The 14,414-nt window shown below is 40.2% G+C and overlaps 1 protein-coding gene across 1 annotated transcript in view; it reads left to right on the plus strand.

Annotated features, from left to right (window-relative positions):
• Positions 1-14,414, plus strand: part of LOC124549101 (E3 ubiquitin-protein ligase RMND5A) — an 84,820-nt gene that overhangs the window by 51,756 nt on the left and 18,650 nt on the right. The window contains exon 6 of the mRNA XM_047125218.1: positions 11,010-11,175. Coding sequence (XP_046981174.1) covers positions 11,010-11,175 — 166 coding nt within the window. The remainder of the gene's footprint in view (positions 1-11,009; positions 11,176-14,414) is intronic.

Here is a 14,414-nt window from a genome sequence, read left to right on the forward strand (position 1 = left end):
CAAGTGAACATAGATCAAAGTCTGCTGCAGCGTGCTACCACCTGATGGCATTGACGTGAACTTGTAGTTGAGTGGCAAGGGCTAGCAGTGCACGCTGTGGACTGTGCACATTGCTTATCCAATTCTCATGTATTTGGCTCGTAAGGCAATTATGTAGTGCCATTGCCCACGTCAAAAGCTCCTTAAAATGTGAACAAGTGAAGGTGTGCTCATGACCCTGATGCCAAGTTTCACTGAGTCTAGAACAGCAATTTAGTACATTGCGGTAGATTCAGTGCCGTGTATTTCAGATTACTGCATCTACAATACATTGAACAGCATTCAAAGAAAGTTAACCAATAAATTCGCTAGGTGTCAAAAGTTAGGGTGTTCACATGCTCTTGTGCTCTTACACAACAGCTGCCACTGTCTGTCAGTACCTTGGTTTACATATAGTCCCAATTTAAAATATACTGGCCGATATCTTTGGCGTGGCACAATTCTGCAAAAAAGATCTCTAGTAAAAGTTGTAAGGTTTGAACGGGGTCGTGGAATGATTACCTCAAAATGACCTTGAGCCATATTTTCAAAGTCAAACCAAGGTCAAGTTCATTTTTGCAAAAGGTAAACCCAATTTTTTATTCCATGTTCATATTCTACCTTAAAAAAAATAAACACATTGTTTGTAGGGAACGTTTTTTAGAAAAACCAGTGTTTTGTCGCCAGGGGGCACTTCATTGTAACTTTCCGAGGTTACCAGTATCTTGAGAATGAAGTGAGATCGGGATAACATTTGAATGAAAATTTTGTACGGTTTCTGAACTCCGTCCACTGGTGAAATTTTCGTGAACTTGAAATTTCCTTGAAATTCTTCAGTAGGAATTAACCTGAAAGCAAATACCGTCAGCATTAGTGGAACCCAGTGTGCACCACTTGGGGGGTGCCAAATCAGAGACCAGCATTGTACTTGTGCCAGCACAATCAGAGAAGAGAAGGGTGGAGCTTTGAGGCTAACTAATAAGCATCATTGTTGGGGATTTTGAAATCATATCTTTGAGGTTCAGAGAAATTTTATCCTTGGAGACTCTGAAAATTTCTTGGCTTTGCTGACTTAGAATGATTCTAGACTGGCGTGACTTTCATAAATTTTTCTTTTATGTTCTTAGAAAAAAATGTGTGTTAAGGGATTTAGAAAAATTCCACCTCGTTGAACTCTGATGAATTTTGACTCGTGGGACTCAGAACAATCTCGTCACGTGAGACTCTAATGAGTTCCAAAGTGAAAATTTTCCAAATCCATACAAGCAAAATTATTCTCAACATCAGTGTTTGGAGCCCATAAGAGAAAAATTTATCTGAGTCACTTTGTCTTGCAGTCGACTTTCTCGGGCCCGTCTTTCATTTCTGCCTTCTCTCCATATTTCAAAAGGACGGATTACCATGTGGTATTTCATTATTTTATTATCTATGTCAATATTTTCTTGCAGGGAGTTTGTGCTATCGTCGCTAAAGATCCACACCTTTTGACTTGATTCAGCAAATGCATGGCGTGCCTCGATCAGCGGTATCTCGTGTTTTAAGATTCTTTAAATTCCACCCATATCGCTTACGTATCATCCAAGCAATTGAGGCTGGGAATCCTGAGAGATTCCTGGCATTTTGTTGATGGGCCGATACACAAATACGTCGTGATCCCTTTCTCTTCGCACTCTCTCTTTACGTTCGAGACAAACGCCAACGACATGGGGGGAGTCAATCTCCATAATGCACACTTTTGGCAGAAGCTAATCCTCACTGGCAATGAGATCACCAAATACAGAGGCAGTGGTCAATCAATGTCTGGGTGGGCATAGTTGGTGATTACGTGTTAGGTCCTGTTTTTTATGGCAAAATGTTGAATGGCTTGTGCTATCTTCATATTCTCCAGAATCTGGTGCTTCCTTTATTAGAAAATATCCCCCTAGACATACGAGCACGTATGTGATTTCAGCATGACAGCGCCCCTGCGCATCAGGCCTTATCTGTCAGAAGGTACCATAATGCAACTTACCCAAATTGATGGATTGGTATCGGCAGTGCAGTTCATGAGTTCCCGCCAAGATCACCAGACTTAATGCCATTTTTCTTCTTAAGGGGAGCTCACCCGACATTGCCAGAAGATACGAGAGAAAGGGTTGTGGCGGCTTTCCAGGCATTCACCCATCAGACATTGAATGATGTTGAGACCATTTTCTGACAGCGCGCAAATGTGCATTAGGCATAATAGACAGTTCATTGAGCATCTGAGCTCCTACATTTCCAATGAGAACCATGTTAATCAACCCCTTTCCGGGTTAACGATGTGCGAAGTCTGCTGGCAACCTCCACGTGGTGCACATTGGGTTACACTAATGCCGATGGTATTTGATTTCAGGTTAATCCTTACTGTAGAATTTCAAGGCCGTTTCAAGGTCACAAAAATTTCACCAGTGGACGGAGTTCAGAAACCGTACAAGATTTCCACTGAAAATTTTTCCCGGTCTCGCTTCGTTCTTGAGCTACTGGTAACCTGGGAAAGTTACAATGATGTGCCCTCTGGCAACAAACCATTGGTTTTTCGTAAAAAATGTTCCCTTCAAACAATGCGTATTTTTTCCCGTAGAATATGAATATAAAAATAGGGGTTACCACTTGCAAAAATGAACTTGATCTTGGTTTGACCTTGAAAAACTTTTCTGTGGGGTCCTCATTCCATTAACGCAGATGAACTATTATTGCAAATTTCAAACTTTCAGACTCCTTACAGAATACCGTTGACCAATCAGAGTGTGAGAGGTTTTTTTTTTATTTTTTTTTTATATAGCTTATTTTATCTTTTATACACTAGAAAGCCTTTTTGCATCCTTTCATTCTATTCCATGTATTCCTATTCAGAAGATTATGTAGTGCTTTGTTGTGCTCATTTGTGAATTGTTTGTGGGAATCCTAGAATCCTGAGAAAATGCACATCTGTTTCCTGGAAACAATTATGGGGAAATTACTAATTGTTTCTAGTCTATCACACCCAAAGGAATCAAAACTGTATCTGCACAATGTTGCTCTTCCCTCCTCTCCAGGAGTGCTAGTCCTGCAAGTTTTGCAGGGGAGATTCTGTGAAGTTTGGAAGGTAGGAGATGAGGTGCTGGTAGAAGTAAATCTGTGAGGACAGGGCATGAGCTGTACTTGGGTAGCTCAGACGGTCGAGTACTTGCTACGAAAGGTAAAGATCCCAAATTTGAGTCTCTGTCTGACATACAGTTTTAATCTGCCATGAAGTTTCAAGTAGTACTCTTCACCAAGGCAAAATTTCCAAATCTGTCAGGACGCTTCATGCAGTACATTTTGCCAAGACAGAATTTCTTCCCCTGCCAGTACACAGGATCAGAACTGTGCCCCTTAGTTAAACCATACTCTGCTACCGTTGAACTGGTAGGGAGCTAGGGTCCGGGTGTAGTATGGCGCAGAGCATTAAAAAAAAAACCACAAAGGCCTATCTTACAAGTATCAAAACAAGTAAAATTGATTCACCACAGTAACAGATACCTGACACTTTGAGTGCTATACACATCTGTGAAGCAGATGCAACCATAAATGCAAAATAATTTTAAGGGCAACAAATTGCATCTTTCTGTGAAGCACACCCAACAGTACATTCAAAACTTATCAAAATGTGTGTGTGAAACCATTAATACACAAAATTTGCAAAGAACAGCAAATTACACACATCTGTGAAGCAGACAGAGAAGAATGTTGTACGATCTATACTAAAGCAGGTAAAAAGTCAGGCATTTAAAAAAGAAACAAACTGTACTCGTCTTAGTAGAAGTAGAAAAAACAAGTGTTTTAATAAAAGTATTTCAATGTAAATAAATTACGCAAGTCTGTGAATGAGATGGAGCAGAATGCAGTAATAGAACTAACTTTTCAGGTATTATCAAGAGCTTTGCTTTTAGAAGCCCAGGTGATTGCTTGTTTGTGCAGCTTCTAGAACATACAGAATACAAATTAGATTACATAGCAAGTGAATAACAAACTGTACAAAGACCTGTTAAACAGAACGGTGAATTGTGAAAATGTAACAGAAGTTGTTTTTGCACCAGAAATAATAAAGCAAAGGAAATATTTAAATTCAGTGAAGCTGATTTGTAGATTAGCAAATACATACACCAATAGTGCAAATAACTTTTGACTTGCTATAAATATACAGAATAGACCATTACACTATACTACAAAATTGCAAACAACAAAAAGGCATTATTGCCAGCTTTCTTGAACACAGTGCACAACCGGTATGTATTCTAAAACATACACTCAGATAGCAAGTGAAAGACTGCACAGGCATCCCCCAAACACCATGGAAATAAAGCACCAGCAGTGCAAAGTGAGAATTACAATCAAATGAGCATTAGGCTTAATGATTTCAGAATGATCCACTTTTAATGCATTACCCAAACTACGGCCAGTACAATGACTGGAGAAGAACAATAAAAGACACCTAGTGGCAACAGAGTGGAAGTTTGTCCAACAATAGGTCGAAGTCTCTCAAGGACAGTGTAGGTTGCCACGACCGTCAACCAAAGCAGCAGGGAACTCACCAAAATGAACTGCAGCATGTGGCCTTGTCTCTTTGCACACAGAGTAAGACCTTAACTCTTCAGTAGCCAAAGGTGTGGACCACTATGTACACACCAGTAATTCAGACACAAGGAGCAACTGACGACTACACCTCAGTACAAGGCCTGATTCTAAGCATAGCTCCGTCCAGCGGGCAACTCCCTGCCGACCTCCAGCCGACAGCCCCCTGAACCGATTGCCAAGCTGCAAGCTGTCCACACTCTTAAATCGTCCTTGAATTGCTGCAAAATTGCCATCAGTGAGGATGCATGAGAAGCCATAGCATAACAACACAACCAAAGAGATTCAACAACTACCAGAACTGATACTGGGGCATGCATGCATATCAAGTACTTTTTCAATAAAAGCTATGAGAAATCTCTAACTTTCTCTGCTGTACCAGTAGCACATTGAGTTCAGACTTTGATCTTACTTGTTTTTAAACTAGAATTGCACAAAAACACAGCCTGTTGCTCAGTTTTATCTATTCTACTCGAGATTTCTAGCTGGACTCTTGATAAAGATTCATTACAAAATCAAATTTTTGTGCTTCTACTTATGTATTGTTAGATACCTTCAAAATTCCTCAGTAATACACCTGAACATAGTTGCCCTTTCTGAGTGTACTTCTTGAATTGACATCCATCAATAAATTTTACTTAACTAATCACACTATATTTCATTTGTCACTTCCTTGTTGACTTTGGTACTTCCTGGAAACATTTGTATTCATATGATATGTTTAATGTCTTTGTGATTCATTTATATTTTGTTCTCAACAGTATCAATTTTGACATGAAGATTTGGTTCTACCTTTTTTTATGCTGTCTTCACTATCTAGCTATATCTGGGAAATTTTTCATTCTGTAGCTTCTCCTCATCAGCATATTTTCACTTGGTCTGTGTTTTCTACTGCTGTTTGTGATACTTCTTGACTCACTGTTCTAGCTGTGCTATCTCCTCCATTTAGTCATAGCTTAATTTTGTTTTTAATTTTACAGTACATTCTTGTAGTTTTGCATTGTCTTTCCCCACCTTTGTAATTATTCCTTCTGTTTCGTTTCCTGGCCCTATTTTAATGTGACTATTAACTGGCCCTCCTGTTGTTATATATCACATATCACTTGATTTACTCTGTGCAGCATTTTCCTTACTGTGTATTCATTCTAGTGTCAACTTTCTTCTCACACTTCCTTATTTTTTGCTAACTTTTCCAGCACATTCTTGTTTGCTGTTTGCTTCCACCATTTCCATGAATTACATTAATCTGTTTGGTTTACCTTACAGGGTCTGTTCTTGATCTTCTGATGCATTTATTCCTTAGCCTCCCATTTTTCTTTTTCTGAATCCTTTCACTCTGCTTTATGAATCCAACAAACTAACTCAGCATATTTTGGCTGTTAGATTAATCCTTCCTTTTTGCGCTTAACAGAAACACATAATCGTTCTGCTTGTTATCAGTTTCTTCTATATGCCCTTCTTTGGTGATCACCATATTATATACTTTCTCTAATTACATTTACTGGTGAGGCAAAACATTATGACCACTGCCTACCAGGAGTTAAATGCCACCTGTTGTTGTGGACATACCACCTGGTGGCATTGTGGGCATGTGACATTGTAAGGAAAGTATATAAGTGGTGCCGAGGCAAATGCAGAATCATTCTAGCAATGATAGTGCTGCAAATCCGGAAATCCAGTAAAATAAATGGCTTGCCGAAAAGGCAGATTTTTTGGACCAGCATCTGGGAAAGCGCATCTCAGAAGTGATGAAACTGTTCACATTCTAGATTCATGAGCATCTATGGAAAGTGGTTGAAGGTTGGTGGAACCATGAGTAGGTGATACAATCTTCAACATGCATGGCACGTCACAGAACGTTGAGGACGGAGGTATGTATACTCAGTAAAAGAGGACAGATGGTGATCTGCTGACTGAGTGCACTGCTGTTACAGGCACAAATGTTTTGGAACACACTGTTCAGTGCACATTGTTGAACATATGGCTCTGCAGCTGGCGACCCCTGTGTGTTCCCAGTTTTACTCAGTGACATCATTGATTATGATTGTAGTGATGGTGGGATCACTGGATTGGACTGTGGGTCAGTGAAAATGTTTCATGACTCATGTTTCTAACCACACTAGGTTGGTGGTGATTACCAGGTGAGCTGCTGCTTGAAACATTCTCTGTACCACAGGTGCAGGCTGGTGGGGCCACATTGTGCTTTGGGGGGGGGGGGGGGGGGCGAGCATTCACTTGTGTTTTTGTGGGACCTGTGGTGCTGATCAAAGGCACCATGACAACTATGAACTGGATGAACATTATTGCAGATCTTTATGCTTGATGTCTTTCCTGACAGCACTGGCATTTTGCAGTAGGCTAACTGTGTATGCTACAGTGGTTAGAGGAGCATCATTGTGAACTGATGTTGATATATTGGTCTCTAAATTCATATGATCTGAACTCAACTGAATGTATTTGGGGTGCTACAGGGTGTCAGCTCTGTGCCCACGAACCTGGAGCTCACAATTTATGGGAATTTCATGACCTGTGTGTAGACATCTGGTGCCATGTGTCTTCTGAGCCTACCAAGGACTGAAATAGCCGTGCCACACGGAATCACTGTTGTACTGCATTCCCGAGTTGGACCAGCATGCTGTTAAGCAGATGGTCATAATGTTTTGACTCATCTGTGTATCTTCTGAACTGTATAGTTAATGAGCTCATATAGTGGTTTGCACGTAAGAAGGCTGCAGCATGATGCGCTCTGTGCAGAGAGAGATGGAGAATATTTTGTGGCATGGCCAGAGTGCTCTCTGTCTGTCCCACGCACCACACTCCAGCCATCACCTATCCTGGTGACTGGTAATGATGGGGCAAGCACTACTCCAGATGACTGATTCTGCTTCTGACTCTACCTAGTAGAAATTATATGTTCAGCAAAATAGCACTGTCACTTCTTAACATAATACTTGTGTTTGCTTTATGCCTCCTATAATGAACTTTATAGTAATTAAGTAACCTCACCGTACCTAAACTAACATGAAAATCGACACTAAGTTTTCTATGCACACCCTGAATTGCATGCTACTGACAGGATTTGCCGAATGACACAGTTGGCTGGAGTGCCAAATGGAACATTGCTCCTTGCCACTGCACATCATCCCATGCCTGTCTTCTTACGTTCGTGCTGTTACAACAATGTACCCTAATACTATGTACATTCTTCTGACCAAGTTCTTCCTTTCTTGAATTTATTGACCTCTTGGCTCGCTTTCCACTTGAGTACTTTGTTGTTAAATATTTGTCTGTCTTGTATAGCAAAGTCTGTTAAGACAGCATCATTGAGATCTTTTCTGATTTCAGTGGTTCACTTCATGTTCTCAATGTTTTCTGTGTACTCCAAGATCAATTTAGTTTGTCGAGTGTCCAGCATTCTCTTGAAAGCCCATAAAATTTCAGTCTGTTTCTTCGTGTCGTGTACTATGTTAGGTATCTAGTCAGTCACTTGTCTACTGCACAGTCTGTGGCCTTCTTCTGTCTTATTGAGAAGAAGGATATTTGTGATGATTCTTCTGTCTAGATTGATATTTTTAGTGCATCTTTTCAATCCATGGCCAATGTTTCTGATGTGTTTAAGGTTTCTGGTTTTCTGACAATGTTGTACTAGGGTTGACTGAAAAGTAATGTCTCCACCTTTGTAACTCTTCAACAGTTTGCAGCATTGGTATGTGGCAGGTACTGACTTATTCCGTAGCCTCTTCTGTACAGCTCCAGTTGGCAGGAAGTGTTAGCATTGAACAGTTGTGTTGTTCCAGTATAAAGTATGGAACTCTGCGCAGACGGTCGGTCAATGTGATTTAAGTAACATGCAATCATTGAATTCTTGTCAGCAGAAAGTGTCACCACAAAGGAGATTCATCAGAGAATGAAAGCAGTTTATGGTGATTGTGTTGATGTGAGTACTGTGCATCGTTGGGGGAGTAAGTTTAAAGATGTTGAGGCGGAAACATCTGATCTGCATGACAAACAAAGAGTTGCACGTCCTGTGACAGCAACCAACAAGTTTCACAAGCAAAGTGTTGATAGATTGATTCAGGACAATCGTCGTATCACTCACAGAGAAATTGATAGCACAATCAGCATTTCACAAGAACACGTGCCTCTCATTATTGTATTGCTTGGCTATCAGAAGATCTGTGCATGATGGGTACCCTGGATGCTGCCTCCTGAAATGAAATCGCACAGACTTGAAATTTGCCAGGAACTCCTCTCACGTTACGACAATGAAGGTGACACCTTTCTCCATTCAATTGTGACAGGAGACGAAACGTGGGTACACCATTACGACCCAGAGGCGAAACTTCAGTCTATGGAATATCGACATGAAGACTTGCCCCACAAAAAGAAATTCGAGATGCAGCTTTCAACTGGAAAAATCATGGCCACAGTGTTCTGGGACACAGATGGTGTTATCCATGTTGATTTCCTTGATTGTGGAACAACAATAAATTCAGAGCGTTAAATCACAACGCTACAAACTCTGAAACGATGGCTAACAAGGGTCCGAAAGGAAAAGGGAAATGTTTTCCTGCAGCATGACAATGCCAAACCACACACTTCACGTGCCTCTACAGCAGAACTTTAGAGACTGAATCTCACCACCATACGGCATCCTCCATACAGTCCAGATTTAGCACTGTCTGACTTCCATCTGTTCCCGATAATGAAAGACGATCTGCGGGGACATCATTATGCTTCTGATCAAGATGTTGAGAGAACTGTGAGATTGTGGTTGCGGAAACTGTGTCGACTTCTTCCATGACTGCTTCAGAAGGCTTGTTCATCGTTGGCAGAAAAGTATCCAATTGGCTGGTGATTATGTGGAAAAGTGAATATTGGTAATTAAAGATCAAATTCTAAGGATTGTTTCTGCATTTGATGTATTAAAATATTCCCATCCAAACCCAGTTAACGAAGGTGGAGCATTACTTTTCATTCAACCCTTGTAATAACTCACTTCAACATCATGTGACAGTTGTGGATTTATGGAAGATGTTTCCAGTCTTCTAGGATGTTCTGGTCATCTTTTGATTTCTCTATTCATGACCTTCTTACTCTATCCCATTGGTCTGTATCATCTCTGCGAGACAATTGAATTTATGAATTCTCTTGATCTCACAATATTTTGTAGTGATCATTTTTGGTGCATCTTTTTGGTTTGACACATATTTCATTTTCTCAAAAATGATATGTAATCTGACTTTTTCAGCTTTCTCTTTCAAGACCTAGATTTGCTTTACCTTGTTTTCTATGTCATATTATTGAGAGATCATCAGCAAACAGCAAATGCCAGACACCCAGTATCTAGTGCTTCAATTGTCCTTCGTAGCCTGTGCATGCTTGAGAATGTGCCTGCTTGCATGCACACACACATGCACATGCACATGCACAAACAGAATTTGACAGAAGGGTAAATTACAATACATATATAATTTATGAAATTGTGCACCCGATAACAGAGATGGACCTATTCTTTCTGATCTAAAGCCTGTTAATCAATGTGCAACAGATTGTATCATGAAAGACATCAATTCAGAATTACATTCTATTTATTGGTTGTCTCTTCTAACAGTTCCCATTACAGTTACACTATTTGTAGTGATAAAGTTTTGCTTTATTTCTGGGATTAGCAGTGTGCAAATGTACTTGAATGAATTAATGTTCTCAATAAAATCTGTTGTACATGGTTACTGTGTCACTGTTTGTTAATGTCAGTGTGATGGAAACACACATTAATAATGACTGCTTGTTCATTCCCCTTGTGATTCTTTTTGCAATAATTTAGTTTCCACTTAGCAGACATTAGCTTTGATATTGCTGCACTCTTCTTTCTTTACCCTTCATAATGTAGCTTTTCTCTGACAGTAAATATTGGTGTTTCAAAGTGTCACGGTTGTGCATTCACATGACATAATTAACTATACCATGGAACTAAAAAAAACCTGCAGAACTCACAGGAAACTCTAGAGGTAAATCAGCAAAGTGTGGGAGTCCACTCGACTGTAGAGTACTAATGGCAAACCTGTGTTATGTTTGCAACATGTATTCAACATGTATTAATTTACAGCAAACCTGTAAAGAAGAAAAGAGAAAATAAAAGGTGTGGTGTTACGTTCATGAATTATTAATTATCTTCCTGTTGGTGATCTCAATTGTTACTAAAGCAAAACCAAAAATCATTAAATCTGTGCGTCTCATATTGGTGGGATTATTAATACTAGTGTAAAAGACATTTTAGTGGTGGTGTGTGAATATATGTTGATTATTGTGCACTTGTTTCTAAGAGAGACATACCATTTGCTCCTAAGGCTGATTCACACTTTTCTCTTTAACAGAAATCCAAAGCTTAATGGGAATGCTTCTGTATCTGCCTCATGGTATTGATAAATCTCCATATAGCCATCTGTTAGACCCAAATATGTGGGTCGAAATAGCAGATGTTTTCACAAGAGATGCGTGTTCCCTGCTTGGTTTAAGTGTTGATAGTCCATTGACAGTATGGTAAGTAATTTTCAGAGGACACAACTCTTTCTAGTTTCCTTGTAGATGGATTTTTTTGTTGGGCAGTGGAGGACATGCACGCTCCACTTGTGCACCTTTGTTTTACGTGACGTTTTTCTAGTTTGATAAATTCTTAATAGGAATAACAGGCTACTAAACAGGGAGTATTTCAAAACTTGCTTCAGTCACAAATAATGTTTATCACATTAAAGCATTCATTCTGCACAATGTTGGTCAAGATTATTTGATTTGTTCTTGAGTGAGTTCAGTTGATGGACAGGTCATATTTCAGAAAAGACAAAACATTTTTGAATGTATATTGTGAAATACAGCTGGCATTTGTAAAACTGCAACATCAAGAGAGAATTAGTGCCTGAAGTAATTGACCTGTCTTGGATTGGGTTCATGATAATACACTAATGATTAGCATTATAGAACCGTACATAATTTTTGACACTGAGAATTAGTATGATGTCCAGACTCCACATGGAATCGGATGGCTTGTTCGTAAGCCTGGCTATATTTCTGTCTACATAGTTTGTTCGAGTGTCTACTAACCATTGGTGATTGCTGAAGGATGAGAATGAACAAGCTTCTTATCGACCGTAGGCCAGACATGCTTAATTGGCAACAAGTATAGTGATTACGAAGGCGGTGAAAACTGTCATACCTATTGTTCTTTGAAAGTGACTTGCACAGTCTGTCATGTCATCATGCATTGTTGTGTTGAAATATGACTTGCAAAATCACATGAAGGAAAGACAGTTCCTCACGCTCAAAAATTGCCCTGACGTAGCAGTCGCAACTCGGATTATTCTCATTACATAGGAATTATGATTACTTGTATCCAGTGACACCAAAACCCATTACAATCTGGACTTATACATTGTGCTGCACAATAATGCAGACAGTTTGATTGTGAATACTGTGATAGCATCCAGGACACATGTCGCTATTACTGCAGGTAAAATGCAGGACTCATTCAGAACAACATTTTGCCTTATGAGTGTTGGCATTCATTTGACAGTTGGAATTGGATGTGTTTGTAGTTTCTGGGCAAAGGCTTTATGCCACCCATCAAACCTCTACTGAACAGCACAAATCCACTGTTGTGCTTCAACATTGAATCAGCAAAGTGGTGAAATCTGTACACTTTATTAAGGCTGCACAGACAAGATGGCAGTTATTCCATGCTGTAATCACATTCCCTGCTTCAGTACCTGCTCATCATCCCATGTGACCTCCTTCTACAACTAGTTCCACATACTCGTCACTATAATAGCAGCATTCTGTGCATGTACCAAAATGTTATGGAATGAATTAAATTTCAGTGTATTTAATTCATATCACATGTACTCCCTGTGGTAGGGTAAGCCACAATGCTCCACTTTCACCTTTCCCCCATTCGAGCTCTTCCCATATACCTTGTGGGAGAACATCTTATTATTGTGCTCAGAAATCAGACGTGGAGGAAACATTAGTGACAGTGAAACTTTAAGCTGGATCTGGTGGCCTGCTCAGATAGTCTAATGGTTAAGGTAACTGTAATAAGCAAAATATCCAGGTTCAAATGATAGTCTGACACATATTGTTGTCTCTACATATTCAAATTGTCACATTGTGACAAGCCCATTTCTCAAAGACTGATAGCTTCCATGTTTTTACTTTTAACACTGTCCATTAACTGAGCTTGATGATGATGATGATGATGATGATGATGATGGGTTTGACATTGATCGTCCTTATCATTCAAGAGAGAGCACTGCTACAGCCACATGTATTCCATCATTCTGCAATCTTCAATTGCTTGGTACACTGTTTAGATTCATTGGGGCAGTTCTTTCTAGACGATGCAGGTTTCACAAGTGTTAGTGTTGTTTGAAACACTGCTCCAAATGATGAATGTTGTGATAATGTACAAAATACACTGCTCAACAATAGTTTGGAATACTGTCGTAAAATGTAGTCTATGATACTAGAGATCTAATAAACCTAGGCACTTCATGTTTTATCCAGTTAGAGCCCATGTACTGGATGATATTTACTACTGACATGCGTGTGGCCATTTTCCAGTCATGTAAACATACCACTACCACAGTGGCACACCACAAGAAGTCCAGTATCAAGAACTGCTTCATTCAATTTGTATACGGCACTGCAGTAACATTCCACGTAGAGGCATACAACGCTTTTATAGGGTCAGGATAGTGGCTTTACTTTCAGCAGGTCATACACAGTAAGATGTTGCTGATCAGTTACTTGTCACTCAAAGTGGTTTGTCTAGGGTGTGAAGAAAGTACAGAGAGATGGGAAATGTGAACAATAGACCTCATATGACAACACCAATGCAGGATCGTTGCCTCCAACTGTCAGCTCGCAGGCACCTGACACCAACTGCCAGAAATATTGGAAATGATGTCTCCTCCGCAACAGGGATTTGTATCTCAGACCAAATAATGTGAAGAAGATTGCATCAGGGTGGTCTTCATTCCAGAAGATCAGTGAGAAGTTGTGCACTGAACCAATGGAACCAATGCAGTCAAAGGCGTGGAGTCTGACACATCAACAGTGAACCATTGTAGAGTGGAGTAATGTCATGTTTGCTGATGAGAACAGGATTGGTTTTCGACTGGACGTTAGACGTGTTAAGGTTTGAAGAAGAACTAGATGACACTAGGAATGCTGATAAGTTCAGGAAGTCTGACTGTTTGCAGGTGGAAGTGTAATGTTCTGGATGACAATAACGATGGGACGGCAGACCCCTCAGTTCCGATCTACAGCGATTTGACTGTTTCCAAATACCTGCAGGAGGTACTACAAACAATTGTGAGGCCCTACAGATGTAAAGCCAGTGACAGCTTCATCCTAGTCAATGACAATGCAAGACCTGCACTGTACTTTAGCAGTTCAAATGGTTCAAATGGCTCTGAGCACTACGGGACTTAACATCTATGGTCATCAGTCCCCTAGAACTTAGAACTACTTAAACCTAACTAACCTAAGGACATCACACACATCAATGCCCGAGGCAGGATTCGAACCTGCGACCGTAGCAGTCGCGCGGCTCCGGACTGAGCGCCTAGAACCGCTAGACCACTGCGGCCGGCACTTTAGCAGTGTCTCGGTATCTTCAAAGATGCAACATCAGCCTAATGCGGTGGCCAGCAAAATCCCCAGACATGATGCAGTTGAGCATGCATGGGACCTGTTGAAGGTGGCCATTGCACCGCATCCGAATC

Source organism: Schistocerca americana, chromosome 1 (genome assembly GCF_021461395.2).
Source record: "Schistocerca americana isolate TAMUIC-IGC-003095 chromosome 1, iqSchAmer2.1, whole genome shotgun sequence".
Lineage (NCBI taxonomy): Eukaryota > Metazoa > Arthropoda > Insecta > Orthoptera > Acrididae > Schistocerca > Schistocerca americana.